This window comes from Zootermopsis nevadensis, unplaced genomic scaffold (assembly GCF_977971745.1).
Source record: "Zootermopsis nevadensis isolate Lab colony 2312 unplaced genomic scaffold, Znev_1.0 Znev_ptg000002l, whole genome shotgun sequence".
NCBI lineage: Eukaryota > Metazoa > Arthropoda > Insecta > Blattodea > Termopsidae > Zootermopsis > Zootermopsis nevadensis.
In genome coordinates, this window is record NW_028259134.1 from 18,307,298 (window position 1) to 18,328,069 (window position 20,772).

The 20,772-nt window shown below is 40.0% G+C and overlaps 3 protein-coding genes across 4 annotated transcripts; all 3 read right to left on the reverse strand.

Annotated features, from left to right (window-relative positions):
* Positions 1 to 3: 3 nt before the first annotated feature.
* Positions 4 to 2,300, reverse strand: LOC147875097 (uncharacterized). The gene is made up of 3 exons (XM_087357035.1): positions 1,800 to 2,300; positions 621 to 1,623; positions 4 to 95 (listed from the first exon to the last, which is right to left on the reverse strand). The coding sequence occupies exons 1-3, from the start codon at positions 2,298 to 2,300 to the stop codon at positions 4 to 6; spliced, it is 1,596 nt and encodes a 531-aa protein (XP_087213161.1).
* A 1,885-nt stretch (positions 2,301 to 4,185) lies between these two features.
* LOC110831543 (uncharacterized) lies at positions 4,186 to 6,500 on the reverse strand. The gene is made up of 3 exons (XM_022067667.2): positions 6,345 to 6,500; positions 5,553 to 5,619; positions 4,186 to 4,792 (listed from the first exon to the last, which is right to left on the reverse strand). Exons 2-3 carry the CDS (start codon positions 5,617 to 5,619, stop codon positions 4,692 to 4,694), a joined length of 168 nt encoding a protein of 55 aa, XP_021923359.1. The 5' UTR covers positions 6,345 to 6,500; the 3' UTR covers positions 4,186 to 4,691.
* Positions 6,501 to 11,214: 4,714 nt separating this feature from the next.
* On the reverse strand, positions 11,215 to 19,562 carry LOC110831540 (constitutive coactivator of peroxisome proliferator-activated receptor gamma). 2 transcript variants are annotated; one of them, XM_022067653.2, is made up of 7 exons: positions 19,078 to 19,562; positions 16,146 to 16,871; positions 14,771 to 15,071; positions 13,919 to 14,091; positions 13,195 to 13,398; positions 11,911 to 12,009; positions 11,215 to 11,503 (listed from the first exon to the last, which is right to left on the reverse strand). In XM_022067653.2, exons 1-7 carry the CDS (start codon positions 19,318 to 19,320, stop codon positions 11,438 to 11,440), a joined length of 1,812 nt encoding a protein of 603 aa, XP_021923345.2. In that variant the 5' UTR covers positions 19,321 to 19,562; the 3' UTR covers positions 11,215 to 11,437. The 2 variants fall into 2 exon arrangements, with proteins under 2 accessions (XP_021923345.2, XP_021923344.2); XM_022067652.2 differs by lacking the exon at positions 19,078 to 19,562 and adding an exon at positions 18,197 to 18,588.
* Positions 19,563 to 20,772: the final 1,210 nt, after the last annotated feature.

Genomic DNA, 20,772 nt, shown 5'->3' on the forward strand with positions numbered 1-20,772 from the left:
GTTTCACTTGTCTAGCGCCTTTCTCTCCACATCCGAATTCTCTTTCACTGGTGACGCGTTGAGGAGGGTGAAGGTCAGACGGGGAGTGGAACTCGCTGTCATAACCACTTAACCCCCATGTGTAACCTGTTATACCACTCTACCTAGAACCTCAAACAGCATGCATGTTTTCACTTCCGTTTGGGAGACAAAGGATTTAAATGTGCATCTATAATGTTTCTTCACACGACAGGCAGACTTTATACGGACTTGAAGATCGACCGCAACGGCCTCTGAGTCCAAACCGGGTCTGGGGCCCCCAAGGCCACTTAACCATTGGTTATTGGGGGTGCGTTCCATCTAGCGCCGAGGTCCAGAATGACTTAAGCTAATACTATTAGTAATGTGTGATATTTTGTTCCCAGCCAGTGATAGGTTCATCAGGTTCCTTTGTTCACTGAAGAGTTTTGAATCGATATATGTCGGTTGGTTATTAGAAAGGATGAGTGTTTCCAACTGCGTCTGCCTGCCAATAGCTAATGGCAGAATATCGGTAATATTATTATTATTATTTAACAGCAGACATTTTATATCTGCGTTTGAATAAAGCATGTCTATACTTATGATCCCAATTCTGTTACCTGATAAGTCTAAACGATGGAGTACTGCATTACTGGAATTAGATACTGTGAAAGTATTAAAAGATACAATTTCGTTCTTCGCCAAAAAGAGCCATTTTAGATTCTTATTGAAGAAAAATGTTTTAGGTTCTATTGAAGAAATCATATTTTCTGTTATGTCTAAATGAGTAAGCTCGGTCTGGTTTTCAAATGTCGAATAATGGATCTGTGTAATTTTGTTATTGCCCAGAGAGAGCCGTTTTAGATATGAGTTATAACGAAATGTGCCCGGTTCTATTGTTGTTATTTTGTTTCCACTTATGTCCAAATGATGGAGGCTTACCTGATCTTGAAAAGTTGAAGGATGTATATCAGCAATAATTTTATTGGCTGACGACAGCCTTATTAGAACTTTGTTGTAATTAAATGTGTCTGGTTTTAGTGAGCTGATTTCGTTTCTTGATATGTCTAATTGGTCGAGATTTCTCTGATTTTGAAAAGTACGCGGATGGATATCTGAAATGTTGTTGCTGGCTAGTGAGAGCCATATTAGATTACTGTTGTAATTGAATATGTCTGGTTTTAATGAAGTGATCTTATTTGCCGATCCGGCAAGATCTTTGAGCTCCTGACAAACGAGAAGTCGATTCTGCTTCTGGTCCTCAGACAGGAGCCTTGGCACAAACTTGGCTGCGATGCGTCGCATGTGGATTTCTTCCTTTAGAATCAGCTGACAGGTCCCATAGCCTATCCCAACAATGTCGCACAAGTCGTTGATGGTACGACGTCGATCTTCGTGAATGGCCTGCCGAATCTTCGTAACATTTTCGGGCGTTGTGCTCGAAGATGGTCGTCCAGAACGCTCGTCATCATCGACAGAGGTTCGGCCATTTTTAAAACGTGAATGCCACACAAAAGTTTGTGCACGACCCATTGCGGACTCCCGAAATGCTTGCTTTAGCATTTCATAGGTTTCCGTAGCCGTTTTGGCGAGTCTTTGGCAAAATTTGATGCACACTCTTTGTTTATGAAAATCCGCCATTCCGAAATCTCAGGAGGGTCGGTGTAATGCACTACCAAACCGCCCGTAACTAAGAAACAAATGCTAATTCGATGATGCCGGCTGGCACACTGATTCACTATGAATGTAGGCCGCACCCCCTAGCGGCAGAAGCTCGTACTACATCCGGTTCACCCTCTATTGACACAGTCTTGAAACTTTCCGATCGCACCTCGTATATCTAAGTGATAGAGCTTGTTCTGGTTTCTGAAAGCTGACGGATGAATATCGGTAATACCGTTTCTGGACAACACCAGCCACCATAATTCCCTGTTGTACTGAAATGTGTCTGGATGAATTGCTGTGATCTTGTTTGCTGACAGGTTCAAATACCAAATGTGCACGAGACCCATAAGAGAGTTTTTCGTGATGTTCACGATATTAAAACTGGACATATTAAGATATTCCAGTGACGAGACGTTCCAGCTTGACAAACTGTCACCATCAAACTCACGAACCGTCTGTCCATCCAGGCCAATTTCCATCAATCCCTGCGAGTACTTTTCTCGGTCCATGTCTATATTACCAATCAGCTCATCTGAGCATATCGGTAGCGTTGCACTAGGACACCAGCAAACAATAGGACAAGTTTTCCCAACTGCCAGCTGTTGGAAAATAAACACCAGAGCCACGGTCAGCATAGCGGCCCTCCTGTTTAACAGCTTACCGACCGTTTTATAACGCGCCAGAATGAATAACTCCGTGATGTTTAGATTTATCAAACATTACGCGATGTTTACTTACCGTGTACAGCCACGTTCACTGCCTCAAACGGTATTTCTCGCTGGTACAAAATATCATCTGAAGAATATTGCCGACCCAAGCCAACGTGTATTTTACAGCACTATGAAAATCTGTGAAGTGGTGAAGTTATGGTCTTGCTGTCTTTAAATAACAACGTGCGAATTCTTCGATTATAAGACAAAGCCACTACGTTTAGACACGGAAAAGCAAAGCAGCTCGAAAGAAATGCAAATACGAGGTGCGATCGGAAAGTTTCAAGACTGCGCATATAAAAACCCGTACACTTATCTCAGGTATTAAATTCATCCATCACCCTCGAAGTAGTTCCCCTGGGAGTGAACACAACGATCCCAGCGCCGCTGCCAATCCTGGAAGCATCCCTGGAAATCTTTCTTTGTCAGCCTGTCAAGCACCATCTGCGATTCTGCCTGAATCTCTTGCCAAAGACTCGCCAAAACGGCTACGGAAACCTATGAAATGCTAAAGCAAGCATTTGGGGAGTCCGCAATGGGTCGTGCACAAACTTTTGTGTGGCAATCACGTTTTAAAAATGGCCGAACCTTTGTCGATGACGACGAGCGTTCTGGACGACCATCTTCGAGCACAACGCCCGAAAATGTTACGAAGATTCGGCAGGCCATTCACGAAGATCGACGTCGTACCATCAACGATTTGTGCGACATTTTTGGGGTAGGCTATGGGACCTGTCAGCTGATTCTAAAGGAAGAACTCCACATGCGACGCATCATGACAACGCGCCAGCGCACACCGCCCTCAAAGTTCGGCAGCTTTTGGCCTCAAACACCATGGCAGTCATCCCGCACCCTCCTTAGCTCCGTGTGATTTCTTCCTCTTCCCAAAGATGAAAATTCAGCTGAAGAGAAGGAGATTTGAGACGATAGAAGAGATTCAGGCAGAATCGCAGATGGTGCTTCACAGGCTGACAAAGATTTCCAGGGATGCTTCCAGGCTTGGCAGCGGCGCTGGGATCGTTGTGTTCACTCCCAGGGGAACTACTTCGAGGGTGATGGATGAATTTAATACCTGAGATAAGTGTACGGGTTTTTTTTATAGGCGCAGTCTTGTAACTTTCCGATAGCACCTCGTATGAAACTAATTCTTGCTGCTGATGGAAAACTTTTAACCAAGTCATGGCTTTTAAGAAATGCGAGGGTAAGCGATTCTGTCTTGCACAGCGCGCAGTGGTACAAAGAGCGGCTTATCTTCGTATCATAAAGAGGCTGTGTACATATAAATGTTTTCCTTGTGAAACTTAACACATTATCCAGGGGTGTTCAACCATTTTGGACATGCGGGCCACATTGAAAAATGAAATTTACTACGAATTAAAATAACTTCGCTGCAACCACAAAAAACTGAACATTACAATAAGAACAGCCTGATTTTCGTCGATTGTTACTAGCAGTTCCCTGGAAATAAGTGATCGGCCGTTTACTAACATCCCTATAAGCTAGCTGGTAAGTCCGAAATTGTGCGTTTTAAATGCCGTTAGATCGGTCAACTAAATGTAGTTGGAAGTTGTACTTCAAGTTTCAGGTTATACATTAGCTCTTTCAGAAACTCTACTACAAAACATGGAGTCGGGTGCATCGTGAAGGATATTATTAAAAAAAATAAACTTTTTAAAGGAATTATCCCAGATACTGCAGAAAACCAGAAACGCCTGCTTAGATACCCATCCTCTGTACCGATAACAAGGAATAAGGAAAGTGTAAATTATATGAGCATGGAAACGGGAAAAACTATTACAAAACATACATGGTCGTTTCATACGGGGGCAGTTTTATTTTTGTAATATTACATAAACAGCAGCAATTGACCCAACAACTCACGTATATATTTTACTTATTTTAAAAACTGGGGTAATATTTTGTATTTTCAAGCCATTCTCATGGATGAAATGAATATAAATTCATTTTGCCAGGTATTCGAAGTTCTCCGAAATCTGACGGGTGAAATATTCCAAATTTATTTTTACAACACAATTTATAAAACTTTTTACTAACCATTGAACCTCTGTTGGTAGCATTCAGTCAGTTTTTTTCCCCTTCTCTAACTGGTTTGGTGCTGAGTACACGAATTAAAAATATGGCTCTTTTTCAAACTTATCACAGAATTTAAATAGCATGAAATTGAAGAAACACTTTCTCGGATCCGATAGAGGGTTCAACATTTAACCCACTTTAGTACAGAGTTACATTTTTAGAACGCTATTTGAGAAAAGATGTGCGTGAATCATTCCGGCTTGCTGCTGCCGCCTAGTGCCGTCACTTCTTGCTCTGGAACCTGGGATTATTTGGGTTAAGCTGTTGGCCGTGATTGTCAAGGTCAGCCTTGGTACCAGTACCCCCGTACCCAGCTCTGTGTCCTGAAAACAAAAAATTCCAATGCGTAGAAACCTCTCGACGCTTTGTTATTCACGTCCGAGACTTGGATCATGTGACAAATTGACCTAAGTTTTCCAGTGATCCTATAGGAAAATGTTAGGACATAAAATTAAAGGAAATGGCACAAAAGTGAAATGAGGGTGGAAGTAGAAAGCAACTAAAGTCTCTAGACAGTCATTATGATTCCTGCCTCATGCTTCAAGCCTATACATGAAGAACATTTGTGGAACATGGAAGTTTGTGCGAGATTTCATGGTCCCTGGTTCAGTCCCGACTGTTCTCACAAATATGTAAGTTGGCTGAAGACGGTAGTGTAGCCAGATCTCGAAACGTCGTGTACGTAAAATGTACCTCAGTCAATGTCCAGCAAAGTGATCTTGTAATATAGGAACTTTGAATTCGCTGTCAGTTTTGGATTGGATCCCTATTGCGACCGCGTTGAAGCGACACATTCTTTTTGGACACAAAGAGGGACGTTCTCCCCTCTGCCAAATAACTGAACTTCTGTATATGCAATAATTTCTGGTAGGAACATGGCTACATTGGTACAAGAATTCTGAAATTTGTTTTAACTTGGGAAAAGGCTAATGATGTCGTAAGAAAGTTCTTAATAGATTAGTGTACTACTAGATTAATGTAACGCAAGAAATGCACACAGAATTATGGTAAAGAAACTAGAGATGAAATCGACTGTCATGGTGTGGCTTATATGGCCCCAAATGTAGCTCAGACGAACCTTACCTGGCCCGGTAGGTGCGTGGGTCGGATTACACTGGTTTGTGCGGTTATCTTGCGTTGCTTTGTCCATCTGAAATAAACATGGCAGACATCAAACGATTGCATGGGTTGCGTTCCGCCCCCCCCCCCAATCAAATCAGAATTTCAAGGATACAAATCCCAGCTTCGGACCAATTGCTGAAACAGGCTTGTGGTGGTTCCTCAGTGCCTCCCCGGTACCTTAAAATAGACCACGACCTCTCCTTTCCGCATCCTTACTAACAGGAATATCACTTGGCGTTATATTGTTTGGGCAATTGGAAACGTCGTTAAATAAATGAATAACTGTGATAACCATCCTATGTCTGTCGTTATTCTAAGCTACCAAGTGTCGTTTTATAATCCTGCTGGCGTCGTGGTAAGCAGTTACGCTTTTGCCACAGCAACACAACGTAACGCCCTTTACGCAAGAACTGTGCACTTAAAGTAAATGTATACTGGAATGTTTTATAATTCTTGGTCCCTTGAAAAATAATCTACACTGTCAAATACAAATTTGGGGCCTTTGACACTTCCGTCGGACAATTTGCCAAAAGTCGCCGGAAAGAAACATAACCTACAAAATTCAAAAACGTCGTTAAATAATAAAAAGTTCCAAAAATCGCTAATATTATGCTTAAAACCGTTGAAGCAGAAATGAATATTATTAGGCAGCGAGGACAAAATTAAGACACCATGCGTGTAGTTTTGATATCAAAACACAAAAATGTTCTTACACGGCCGACCATGCTGTAACATACGTGATGCCAGACTCACCTTTACGAAAATTGCCACCTCAAGAGAGCTTCTTTGAACCTTGCAGCCACCGTCTCGGAACGCTTGTAATCGGATAATTTGTGCCTTTCGACTCTCTCTATATATAGTGCATTAAGTCACGTGTGACATGGGGTGATGGAGGGGATCCCAGTCCTCTATCCTGGGAATCCCCTGTTTTCGTACTATTGCGAAATCAGCAGGCGAGATATCAGGCAACTGCGCAGTATTTTGTGAAGGAAATTTTCAGTTTTCGAGGCATATACATGAAGGAAAAAAGCCACTTCGGAGACCAACACGTAGTGACAGGACAATATATAATCTTGTCTTCTTAAAATAGGTTATGACGATATGAATTTGCATTTAGGTGTCTCAGAACAGAATCCACTATGGCCATTATGTTATATTTTCAGGTGGTGTTTCAGAATTCACGTGTAGACGTGCTAAGCCACAAGACCTCAGTGGTTGTAGCCCGATTAATTTGTACTCCGTTATTCGTCAAGGGAGACAGAGGGAATAGCGGACATTTTAAGGACACATTTATGTGTCACTGACAATTAGTCTTTGTTCATGTAACGTCTTCGTAGTGTTAATATCATCAGAGCGATGACTTGTCGCCCAAAGACGGAGGCAGCTTGTAGCAGACTGCACGGTGCAGTAACCAAGACGACACTTGCCGCCCTAAGAACCTGAAATCTCACTTTGCATTTTCCCACATTCTGATTTGCTCGTTAATTCGTATTCGGCCCTGATAGACAGGAAACCAAGTCCTAATACAGTGGTACCAATATGAGGATGAAAAGCTTTTGCCAAAGTCCCGTAAAGAGAGCCATAAATCTCGGAGCAGAAGGTTTTTCTTTTGTCATTCTAACATCGCTTCATACTGTGTTCTGGTTGCGTGTCTCACAGAATATTATGTAACAAACAGCATTTCTTTATGAATTAGGCCTACAGATGTTATTCACAGTCCAAATATATTGGCTTGACTTAATTTCGTGAGCAGTTATTTCATGATTTTATATCATGCAGCTAGGAACGCAGCGCAAAATTTCCAGATTTGTATTCAGGCAGTACACTATTCGAATTTCGGCCGGATTGTCCTGACCGCTCGTGGGTTTATTCAGTTGCATGCAGGGTAATACCTTGAAGGCTACGACCAATTCCTTCTAAGTTCTTATTAACATTCACAATTCATTTTCGTCTTCTTTCAATACCATTAGACACTATCAAACCTACACTGTTGGAAATCTAATCATCCTTATTGAATTCTTTCTGATGAATCGTAATTTCACCTTGGAAGAAGTTGTTCATGCATAAATATCATTTGTGGGATAAATACGAAACTCTGGCATGCCCAGATGCCCTTATGATTAGCCACGCCACTCCGAAATCCTTGTCTACCCAAAGGAAAATAAGTGCTGTTATTCCCCCCTACCTCACATGTGGAGGTGTCTGAATGTTGCATCGAGTACAGAACGCGAAACGAAATTTTACGTAGGCCTATGTTACATATCTTCAGTCGTTGCAAAACTTTATCAAATATTTCATTCTACCAAAAGGGAAAAAATTATAAATTAGAAAAATCCAGTACTTGAGGTTTTTCGCATGTAAATTGCAACTTCTACAGTTTTCCGTATTTTGTCAAAATAACACTTCTCCTATCGTTTTAGACTTATGGGACACACTGTATATGCAGACCACACGCTGAGAACACAAATGTCATTGCGTGACATTGTGCAATAAACAGGGGAGGGAAGGTGAGCATGTTAGCCAACTTAATCATCGCAGTCCGCAACTGCGCAATAGTAATATTTAGTTAACATTTGTTACCGTTCTTTTGTTAATTTCTGAAACTGAATTATACTTATTGTGTCAGTTGCCAGGGATGGACTTGTTAATGTGCACGCACTTTTACCTGTACTACTCATATTATGCTGCAAATCTGTATGGTTGGCGACACTGCAGTCTATTCCAGCATGGCGAGTTACGTGGTAAATACATCACGTGACGGGACACAGCGGTGCCAGCTTATTACTGAGAATTGTGAAACAAGATGACTCAGCCTTCGTAAATAAAGTTGATCGATAAGTTTATTATCTAATCAACTAAAATGAGTAGCTTAGACTATCTGCTTGCATGTTTTTTTTTGTCGGTTACGTAACGGTGTCACTACAACGTATGAAGTTCTTTTACTCTTAAACATAAAAGGTGAATTCTTAAAGCAATACCCTCTACTTTGGGTCATCCGTAACCCAAATAAATACTTTGCACAAATTCGTTTAGAACTGTTGACAATTTCTTTCATAAAACTAGTATCAACTTCCGATTTAACACTAGCGAAAGAGCCTGCTGTTCGCCTTGTATTTCTTGTAACAAACTGCACTTGACCTTGTTTGTTTGTAGCACAGTCTCATGAATATATCTTTGGTGCTCGGCAAGAAGGGCTTAAGTCAATTGGGCCCTTCTCACAGACCACCAAACACAAATTCCCGTTTATAAGAAGAAAGTTACGCAGTCTTCTGTTGTGTATCCTTGTCAGGTGAACATGGTAACAGCAATGTTTTCCGAAGGTTACAAAACTTATAACAATTGACGTGGCTCATTTTTCCAAAATTTAAACTCGTGTCGCGAAAACCCCAAGACAAGGGACTCTTCAAACGCGCCTTTCGTTTGAGTTTTCTCTTCATGTTTCAGATAATAAGCGAGTGAAATGTCAGTAAAATATCTGGGAAACTTCAGTTGAAAGATATCCCCCTGGTGTACTCGTTCCTTATTTTTCATGTTTGTGTTCGTACAAATCCGCTGTTAGCAATCGAAATTAATGCACCATCAGAAAATGTTTTCCTTTGTTTGGTCACATGTTCATAACGACAGAGCGTTTCGAACATAGATTTAACATTTATGCCAACGTTTTAACAACGATTAGTTTCTTACAAACTCGGTGAAGATAAATATCAGTTTTATTCCAAATAAATAGTTACAACGCACATAATTTTTCCTTCAGGAAAAAATAAGTACAAAAGAATGATCAAGGCCGTAATGGGTGATTCCCCTTCTTGCTTTATTTAACGATGGTGTATGTACTCCATTCATTATGTATGAGGCCTACAGCATCCGAATATTATTCCCAGGAGCACAGTTCATTGTGTTTTCTGGTAACAACTGAGTTCTGAGACCGCTTCTTAAACGAAACTTTTGTGATGTAGAAACATTATTTTTTTCGTTTTACAGCATACTTTGCGAAGTTGGCGATTCTGTAACCTTGGACGGTCAGTACACCACGTGACTGCATGCCACCTAAGGCTCGATGCACACGAGCGAGTTATTTTCGCGAGCTCGCCGCGTCATTTTCTCGCGCGTTTTAGCAGTACATGTGAAGCAATGGAGCAATGCACACTATGGCGGTGACGCCGCGAGTTCGCCGCGAGGACGCGGCGAGCAATTTGCGCTCGCCAACCACTGCTGCTTCGCAGCGAGTTCGCCGATCGCCGCGAAGCAGCAGACTGTGTGAAAGCATTGGGCAGTGCACACGTGCTTCGCAACCCTCGCAACTGCTCAGAGTCACAACCAGCATTTCTAGAGGAGGTATTGCAAGCCTCATCGCAGAATCTTTACTTTTGATGGATGCATCCAGTTTTGCTGCTAGCTCATCAAACGACTTTATACTCATACGACAATAATTATGAAATTTACTTTCATCTTCTCTTAAATCTGTAAACATTGTCACGAACGCCCCTTTTAACAGCCGTGAACTAACCAACGGGTGTGTCCAATACTTCCTATTGCGTTTTTTAAGGATGTATTCATAAACGAAATAGGCAAAACTACACGTTTTCTTCAGTACACATCCATTTTGGTTGCCATCCAATCTAGTACTGGTGGGAGTTTTTTTCGGCGAACTCGCAGCGATGACGCTACGTGTGCACTGTCACGGGTTTCCTCGCTGCGAGTTCGCTGCGAGCTCGCGCGACATTTTCTCGCTCGTGTGCATCGAGCCTAAGAGAATGCCATCTTTCAACGGATATGGTATTACGTACAATCCAAGGTCGATCAGGCTGGCCAACGCAAACATTCGGAACAAATTGTGCAATAAACGTCTGATGCCTTCGTCTACACAATTTATTTATCTTGTCTCCATCTCCCTTCATAAGATAATCAGTGTCTGTGGTAACTGCCGACTGGCGTAAAAATTTGTAATACAATTGGTATTTCCGTAAAGTTTCTGAAACTGAAGACCCCAATCTCAGTTTATCTCAGCCATATAATGTAACAATATTACGTGGTATGAAACGAATAGTTTATTTTGGAGATATTTTCTAACATCGAAACTGTGACGTAGGGTAAACATACTGTAATCGGCAAACAGCTTTGCGTCACAATTCCATGAAATTTATAGTCGCCCGTAACTGTAGCTCACGCGCCATTTTGTTTTTCCATGGTTATACTAGTATTTTCAGGACGTTAGATCAACTTAAAAAGGCAGGACTTAAGTAAAATTGAGACTTGTCCCAAGATAAACAACTGCAAGCAGAAAATACAATATATTTATATTGTAAAAGTTTCACTTAAAAAATTACAGATTTGGAATCCCACACCTTACTGTATTTAACTTGGGATATAAAATGATCCACATACTGTAGTAGAATAATATCAGTTTTTTCACATAACAGAAGCATGTGAAAGTAATACATATTCTTTGTTCATTATTCAAATAATATTATTTGCCTAAATGAATTATTCTTGAAGTGTTGTGTGTGAGGCCTTCGATAAGGAGGTCACAGAATGATTCGGGAAGGTCATGAGTGAAATTAAAGGTGCTTCGTCAGATTTTTAAGTATTTTAATATATATGGGTGAATTCACAGAAGAACTGATATGGATGGACAATGTGTTTTATTAAAATATTACATTTTGCATTCCTATTGCATTTCTGTGACATCTAGACACATCAGTATTTGTAGTACAAAATATGGTGTTTATTCATACAAAAATTTTGTACTGAAAAAGCGCACATGAAAGCCCATCTTTCAACAATAACAATGTTATCAACTTCTTCACAGCCAACATACTTGGAGGAATGAGGGCTGACTCCTGAAATTACCGCCATGAAATTTGTGGCAGCACAAGCCTTTTCATTTCTCTGAATTTGAGCAATACTTCTTTCTGAAATATAATGGTAAGCTTTGTGTTATTTGATTGTTTCTAAATATTATAACACAAACGTATTTGATGCCAATGCTAACTGTTTAACAGACAAGTAAAAAAATATGAAAGATGTGCCATGCAGTCTGGTAGAAGTTTACTGACATTTCAGAGGTGCTTGATACCTCCATAATCAAGGCAGTCTTATCACACTGAGGATAAAGACAGCAGCCACCTCTGAAATGTTGGTAAACTTCTACCAGACTGCATGGTACAACAACCCAGAAGATAGCCTTCTTCTGGTGGAATTGTGTATTCAAAAATTATTTAAATTGCAGGATAATGCAGGACATTTGATGCCAGTCATAAATATCTGGCCATGTTTACTGATGAGATTAGTTATTATTTGTATGAGGAACCTTTATTACCTTGTCTTCACACAGCTTCTCCTGGGTTGCCCGTTTCCTCTTTGCCTCATTGTATTTTTGTTGGAAGAGTTTACCATCAAAGTAAAGCCATGGCATTGCCTGGAACATTAATAATTCCAACTTACAGGAATGTTATTAAACACCAGATAAATTAAAGTATGTGAAAATTTTAGATCCATGCAACATACAGCATAAGCCAGCCAAGTAACGTCATATAGGTTGTCCAGCAGGGTCAGAACATTTATGATGAAATCATTTTAAAAGACTAATTTCTGGGCCACTCGATTGTCCTATACAGTGCTTGAAGATATTTCCTACAACTACTTCATATAAATGATGGCAATATGCAACATGGAGTTTTCTTCCATGCTTAATTTTGATTGAATGACAAATACCAGGCAGATGACCAGTACTATAAACTGTTTCATCAAAACTCATAACATCTTTGAATGTTCTAGGGCAGTGGTATTCAACCTGGGGTACGCGAAGACATCTTAGGGGATACGTGAAATTTTAAAAATATATATATATATATTATTTAATGATAAACACTGAATAAGCAGTAATGTAATTTATTTAATTAATTTTAAATGTAGATTATATACTACATATAACTTGAATTATACACCAACAACTTTGGGGGTACAAAGTGTAAGAGAAATTATATCTGGGGGTACGCGAACAAGAAAGGTTGAATACCACTGTTCTAGGGCATTCTGTTAGTTCATGTCATTGTGACTTATCTTTCTGCAATATATCTTAACCCTTTGACTGCTATGCATGAGGCATCCTGATTTATAACTTCAGCAATTTCTTGTATGTACACTGCCAGTGATTGATTATACATACTCAGTCTTTTTTTTAACTATGGAACTGTGTCTTCAGAACAGGGTATTTTTTTATCGAGCCTAAACTGTTTTTTAACAATCATGTCATTGTAGCAAACTGCCTTACAGTACTTATCTGAGCATACAGAGACTTACGTGGAAATCAGATGCAAATCAAAAGTAGCTTTCCAAGAATAACAAATTGCCATTTTATATATTCTAAAATATCTCAGCATGCGGGAGTGAGCACACTCCAAACATACTCTGCTGATAAGAAGTTATCATTAATTCATCTTTGTCTTGGTTTTTCTTCCACATGAACACTTCTCAAGAAATTTCCAAATAAAAATTCTGTGTGTGTTCTTTTCCCATTCCATATATCAACAATTAGTGTTTCCTCTAAAATTTGGTTGAACCAAAAATAGTATGAATGAAGTTCTTTGTTGAAATGTTGTACCTCCTTCAATTCAAAGCCACATGCAGAAAGCAGGAACAGAACTGTGGTCACACCCCTGTTGAAGATGGTGGACAGATGAATAACTGTTGGTTCTGCGTGTTGGTACCTGATGTCCTTTAAATTGTCACAGGTGTACAACCTGACAAGAACTGCCTGAGCAAGAATCACATCTACGTCTACTTCTGTCAGTACCTCTGTGCACTCCTGAAGCAAGAGCAAAATGCAGGGTTTAGAAAGTTTATATTCCAGAAGAGTGTGCTGTAATGGTTTAACCACTGAATTGTGTGAATGTACGGCACTTTCATGTCTGTTTTGTTGATTGTTACTAACACACACAATGGCGACCAGCCAACCAAGGTATAGTGAGGGAAGGGAAGTGATATCGCATGAAGTATCATGCTCCCTACCTTGCCCTTTCCATCTTCTCTTCCTCTGTTACTGTGACACAGCTGACGCTTGCAGATATTTTGCATTCAGTAAATTGCACTATCAATAGGCTGTAAATAACTGCCATACAATAAAATGTTTGTTGGCATCACAAACTTAAGCATCCATATATATATATATATATATATATATATATATTAAACAGTGTGCAAGGAGATATTTATCATGGTAGCTTAAATATTGCACAAGCAGCAATGTACTAATAAATACTTTGTAAAAATTCTTTAATTTTATAAATTAATCAGACCATGTTAAACACTACTTTCGATAAACTTACATTTAACAAGTAGAAAAGCACTGCAACTGGGACAGCATATGGTAAACCCAGTCTCTCAAGCATCTTGGCATCCAATTTTTTCTCTTCTGTTAAACTCTGTGCAAACAAATGCCACCTGCAATAAGGCTCACATGTTTCGTCCCACAGCTTTATAAGCCCCGGGTGGAATCTTTCTGCAACACAGAGTCAATTTCTATTCATGGTGAAAATTAACTCAGTTGAAGTATATAATTAATTCTTCATTATACTCTGTTGCTGTGAAAGCTTCAGATCATACATCGGTTGAATTGTTTATTCATGATTATCATCATGAAACAGATCAAATGAAAACTTAAACCCTGACCCCGAGTCCAGTGGCAGTTTTTAATAGTTATTGATGCTTACTCATACTAATGGCTAGATGGTAACATACTTCCTTGCCTTACTAAATACATTTAACTGTTCACTCATGAGCTTCCTGTTGTGTTATTGGGCTGTTTTCCTTCTTACCTATACCTGTGCTGATCAAGGACAGATTATAACCCTTTAATAAACTATAGTAAAGGTAAGTCCTCCAGGTTGGGGGTTGGTTGCAAGGCTAACAACCTTGCAACGTAAAAAGGAAGATGTTTCGGAACCTCAAATCAAAGCCTCGGACAGAATGGACCTAACAGTAGGACCGAATGGAAGAGGAGAATTGAGGAGGCCATGGACCAAATACGGACAGGAGAGTCATAGAAGAAGAAGAAGAAAGGTAAATCCATCCTGTTATGCACCATGTAGGTGCACATGGAATGGGAGGCTGGGTAGGCCTCAGAGCCTGTTGGATTCAGTAAGCTCTAGTACTATCAATTAATAATACTATGGACTTACCAATGTTACAAATTCTCATAACTGAGACTTCGGTTGGTTCGGTAGGGATCGTCTTGCTGTCAATGCACCACTCCTTGACAGTAGTAGCCGTAGGTTTCTCATGGAGAAGCACCCCATATATTCGTTGCCTTAGTGGCTGGTATATCTTTGCAGTGGGCACTGTGTCACTACTACCATAGTTCTCCAGAGAAATTGACAGCTCATATGCCTTCCCCAACATGACAGGGTACATGGATGGGACAGCCTGAGAAAAACAGTGCTTCTCTCGAGCTAACTCCAGGATCTGCTGCCAGTTTTTGTCCTGAATGAAGGAAAACCGCAGAGAGATGTTAAGTTTGTGTTGTGTGAAGAGATTAGTTATATCAGCACCTGCTTCATTGACAGGAGGCAGTAAAAAATTGTATGAGACTTCTTATAATTTCTACTTTTTATCTACAGTTGTCAGGGCCCTCAAATGATGATGAAACTTCTAGATTAGTAGTCAAGAAGCCTGAAGGAAACAAGCCACTTGTGAAATGTGCATGAGGATGTGAGAATAGGACCTAATAAGGATGAGCAACTGAGGACATTACATGAGGAGGAATGCTTTGACTGACACAGGTCGTGTAGAACTTAAGGTAATGAAATACAGGAGACAGCATTGGGTTTATCATGCATCTAAGATGGAGAAGACAAGGAATGAAGATGACAGTCTTGCGAGTTGTTGCGCCATGTACTCTGGTATATAATTTGACCAATATTTCAGAGGTGCTTGCTGCATCCATCATCATGGTTCATCACCTGTCTGCCAGATTACACGACGCAACAATGCAGAAGACAATCATCTTCATACTTGCTACCACATGAACCTTAAATCTCTCAAAACAAGGATTACATACAGAATTTTAGTTCGGAAGCCTCTTGGGAAACCAGGCATTAAGAAGTACTGTAGAGAAGTATGTTTTGAGAATTGGAGGCAGATGGAACTTGTTCTGGATGGGGTCTATTGGTGGGCATGCAAACATGACAGTAATTGTTTAGTTCCAAAAAAGTAGGAAATTTCTTGACGAACCGTGAAACTACATTTTCAACGAGATTTTATGGCATGAAGTTAGTTACTTAATAACTGCTTCATTTTACAAATGCTTGCTCACAGAATTTAATTCAGTGTCTATAGTGTGATGTCCATATTAACTCAATTGTCATATCATGTGAGAACTATTTTATGATATAAAACTTTCACAGTGAACCAAATTCTTAAACTTCTCTTGGGGTTTCAGCCATGTCAAATGACACTGATGATAGCCCAAGAGGATTTCATTAAGTTAGTCTGCCGTGAAAGTTTTAGATCATACATAAGAACTGCTTTCCAATACTTTGGCTTCTGTTCACTTACTTGTATGTCATTCATAGGAGTTATTCCAGTTCTCTCTCTAGAGGGTGGGAGGTAACTTTTAATGCTAACTGAAAGGTCATTGGCCATATTTTCATCTCCAAACACATCCCTTGCTATCTCACGCAGGTCCTCATCCTTGTAGTAGCCGATGAAATTCCATTTATTGATATACTCAACAATACCAGGTAGGACTTCAAAGATATATCCAGTGTGGGAGAACCGTTTGTGGAAGTGTTTCAGTTTATGAAAGTGAACAGTGTCATTGCCCAGTAGGCTAGCCAGCAGAAACAGCTGTTGTTGGTTAATCTTCAAGAAGTCTAAGAGGCCCTCTCGACTGTAAGTAACTGTAGTCATTTTTGCCATGTCTAGCCGTTCAATTGACAGGTAGTGACGAGCACCATCTAGGAGGATGAAGTCAGTGTCCCGAGACAAGATGGCAAAGCAGCCTTCGCGCTGGGCATATTCTGCTATCTCCGCATCACATTCAGATACAGATATTCGAACGTCACATCCGCACTCAAACTTGGCTATGAACCGACCAGTGGCTCCAATTAGAGGTGGCAACAGGAAACTAGAATACTTTGACTTCTCAACATTTTTGTTGTTCAGGTTATTAAACAAGTCCATAACCTTTTTTATCTGAGAACCCCTTCTTTGTAACCATTCACCCCTCTTCTGTTCCTGAGTGATCCCATCAAAGAAGAACATCACTCGCACCCCAATTCCCTGCAAGAGAAGGAAGTATTGTAAATTCATTCCAGTAATGTGTATTTTTGGATACAGGAGTATTAGATGTTATGTCTTTAAAAATGTTACTGTTACATCATACGTCTTACAACATTTCTGATCAGAATTTTCATTTTCTATGACGAAGATTAAAGGATGAAGTAAGCCTATAATACTGAACATTCAAACTCAAAATTCATGTCACTTATTTTTATATAACTTAAAACTAACCAGCAAACGAAGACACAACATGTGAATGGTTTACATAATAATGCTTTCTCAGAAAACGTTCACCAAATGTGATGTTTGTGAATAGTTATTGGACCTAACACACGAACCATTCTCACCTACCAAGTTCTCTTAACAGGTCTATGCACTTTCAAGAAAGTCTGAATCAAATGACAGATTTTCATGAAATTTGATATGAATGTCATGTCTCTAGGGGGCCACCCGATCGTTCTGCCTTTGCAGATATGCTTCACTGTCAGACATGAGTAAAGAACACCTTACGGGCTCGTCCATTTATATATATATCACTTGTTTCGCAAAAATTGAAACAGACGTCCCAATGTTGTAACCAGTTGTTGCGCAGCATTGGAGGTTATTGGGGCTGTTAGATATCACCGAAACGCAGATGCTCTCACGAAAATGTCATCACATGAAACAGATAAATCGCTGCTACTAGTCCGTAGGCGCGGACAGGCATTGTTGAGACCAAGTGGAGTTTACAGTGCTTCAACAGTGTAATCTCACATTTTCACTTCCAGGAAATAACAAACGAAACCTTTTGTTGAGAATATATTATGAATACATTAGTAATGCACAGTGTGTGTCAAATGTCAGGAAGTGACACACACACACGTTTGTTTTAATCAGAATATACAGAAATGCCCATAGAATACGCTCACCCCAACATAGCCGTAGCATCGACGAATAACTGAATTTTGCATGCAGCTCTCCGGGAAAATAACTTGTCGCTCTTCGGTCATTGAATATTATCAGAGCTCATGGATTCTTTCCTTATTGCGCACGTAGCTTTATAGGCGGCGCAACCATGAATTGAACTTACGCGTATAATGTCGACGTTGATGTTGTTTCGAAGAAACATGCTGTCTCCATCTTCAAGGCATAAGTCAAGACTTTGAGATGGAGACAGTAAGCTTCTCCGAAACGTTGAAATCTACCCACAAGTCCACGCGCCGTGACAACCCAGAGGACCAACACTGACGTCATTACCGCCATAAGAATCTCACACTTGTACGTTATAGGTCAGTCCGACGACTTGAAGGTACGTGCATTTCCCTCAACAGTGCACGTTGTATTACCTGAAATGCAGCCACGAAATTCTTCATATCCTGCACGAACTCTTTGACTTGCCCACCCAGGATCCATTCGTCTGTTGCTGTATCTTGTATACTTCTCAAACAGTTGGACCCATCAGCAATCACCACGGGATCTGTTCCAGTTAAGTTCCTGTATTCGTCCGCCAGTTCCTTCACACTGACCTCCCAGCAATATTCATTCGGGACGTCCCTATCTAGGAATGTCTGCAGACGGAACACGCCCATATCCACGGCACTTCTTGGTACACTGTGCGCACTACGAGTGACGTGATGTGGCTCATGTAAATATAGAAGTCCCAGATGGAATGACTGTTCTCAGAACACGCAATCCTACTGGCAGTTACTAGGCTGGACTACTCTGCAATGTGACCGTTTATCGTTAGCGTGAGGCGGACCACTGATTCACTCACAATGGAGTGGGGCAGGAATTATCGTTCCGCGGCTCGTGTGCATATCCTGCAGCATAGTGTCATTCTGTATGATGAAAACGTTGCCTCATATCAGAAAATACGAGTTATGATTAATACGACGCGTAAAATAGTGAAAAACCTCGAGAATGGAATTTGTGTTGTTTAATTTGATAATTATTATATAACTTAAAATAAATCAAAAGTACTGCCAGGCGCGGGAATCTACGCGTTGAATTAGCAGGGCGACCAAAGGAATACAAAATGAAACTTTTGTACTATTGGAAGGATGGCAGTGGATGATGGATTTAAAAAACAGCGATCTGCTCTGTTTTAAGGTCACTGTCACAGGATATGCCTTAGGGGAAAAACAAACTCAGGACAGCCAGCTTTTAGGTCGAGAATATAATTGAAGACCTCCGGAACACGAAGCAGCGGTCAATGGTGGTACCTTACCTCAAACGTAGATACGAATTTCTTCATGGTCTTCACGAAATTCTTCATCTGACCGCCCTGCATCCACTCTTCGCCACTTTGAACGTAGATCGTCCTCAGAGAATACGAACCGTCAACAATCATCACAGGATCTCTGTTGGTTTGGTCCCTAAATTCATCAGCCAGTTTCTTAATAGATACCTGCCAGCAAAATTGATTAGGGACGTCTTTTTCTAGGTAACTTTCTAGACGATAGATTCCCATTACTCAATCAAACAAAATACGAATGTCACAGCAAAATATATGGTAGGAAACACTAATCACGAGACTGATTTGTATGACACTTCTCACTCACTGCTGTTTCTGTTCATTGCTTTACTCTGATATCGATTAGTCACGCGCTTTGTCACTTAACTCTTAACTGTTCAACATTCTCGTCTCCTGCCCATTAGGCTGACCGCACAGCAAGGTGATAAGACACGCAATGTTTAAAAATGGGCTGGAATTCGTGACAAGATAGTCCACTTTTTTACGAATGGAACGGACATACAATTCAAACGTTATCTCCATCTGATTCCTCAAGTGATAAGCGCAGTTCACTCGATAATCAGACTTTCACCTATAGTATCTACGTTAATGATAAACGATGTGGCAAATTTTTTGTGAAAATTTTACAAATTACGTTACTGATATTCGATTTTTAAAACTCGCCAACATTTCTGAAAATGAAATGCACTTTCTCATTATTATATGCTGTCGAATTAAACTGATACGTAAGCGTTGCAATTGTTGTTCAAATGGTAATAACGACGGTTAAACTTTTTTAAATTCTTCATGCTGGATTCAGAGTGCTCAAACTTTGTTTCTTTGCATAATTAAAGGATGATCCCAACACTTCTGCATTTTACGGATTTCTTCCGATGATGATACAGTAAATAAAAGCAAATATGTACGTAGTATGTCCATAACACTGCAGCACTGAGTTTAACCAGACAACCAAAAAGAACAGAACTGTGGGTTTCTTCCACTACTACAGTTTTGGTGAAAAAGTAACGTGTGAAAGGGACCGAAGAGGATTTCCGTTTACGAGACATGTGAAGTACAATAGACTCCCGATTATGCGGGGGCGGGTTAACCGAGATATGTCTGTTTGAAACAAAAATTAAAGATCAATTTGAAAAATTTGCTGTATAAGTTGGAAGGTTTAAATAGAAGGGAACAAATACAGCAACAATGCCACATTGTTTCACGTAATAGCATAAATCACTTGTGGCTAAAACCTGAAGTTTTACGACAATAGAACGTTATTACTATTGATTAGAATCCTTTTTCAAAATATAGTTGGTATGTACTGTATTAATTTTTATATAAAACACTTTGTTTTTTCTTCTTTAAAATTTTAAATTTATGGAGTCTGCAAATAAACTTACTTATTTGTTGCATTTGTGTCATTTTTCCGGATTGTTCAGAGTTTCGATTATCCCGAAAAATATATTTTCCAACCAAACCGGATAATTGGTAGTCTATTATAACAGTGAAGAGCATTAAAAATAAAGATGTGTATTACAGAGAAACTGCGGAGTGTCAACGCTTCATATCTTGGCTGTAAGTCAGAGGAGCATCCACTTCCATACTACAAAAGCCTGAGCCGAATCGAGAGTAACAATCGACCGGGTCCCCTCCATCCTTAAAATATGGCTATATGCTTATCGGTCG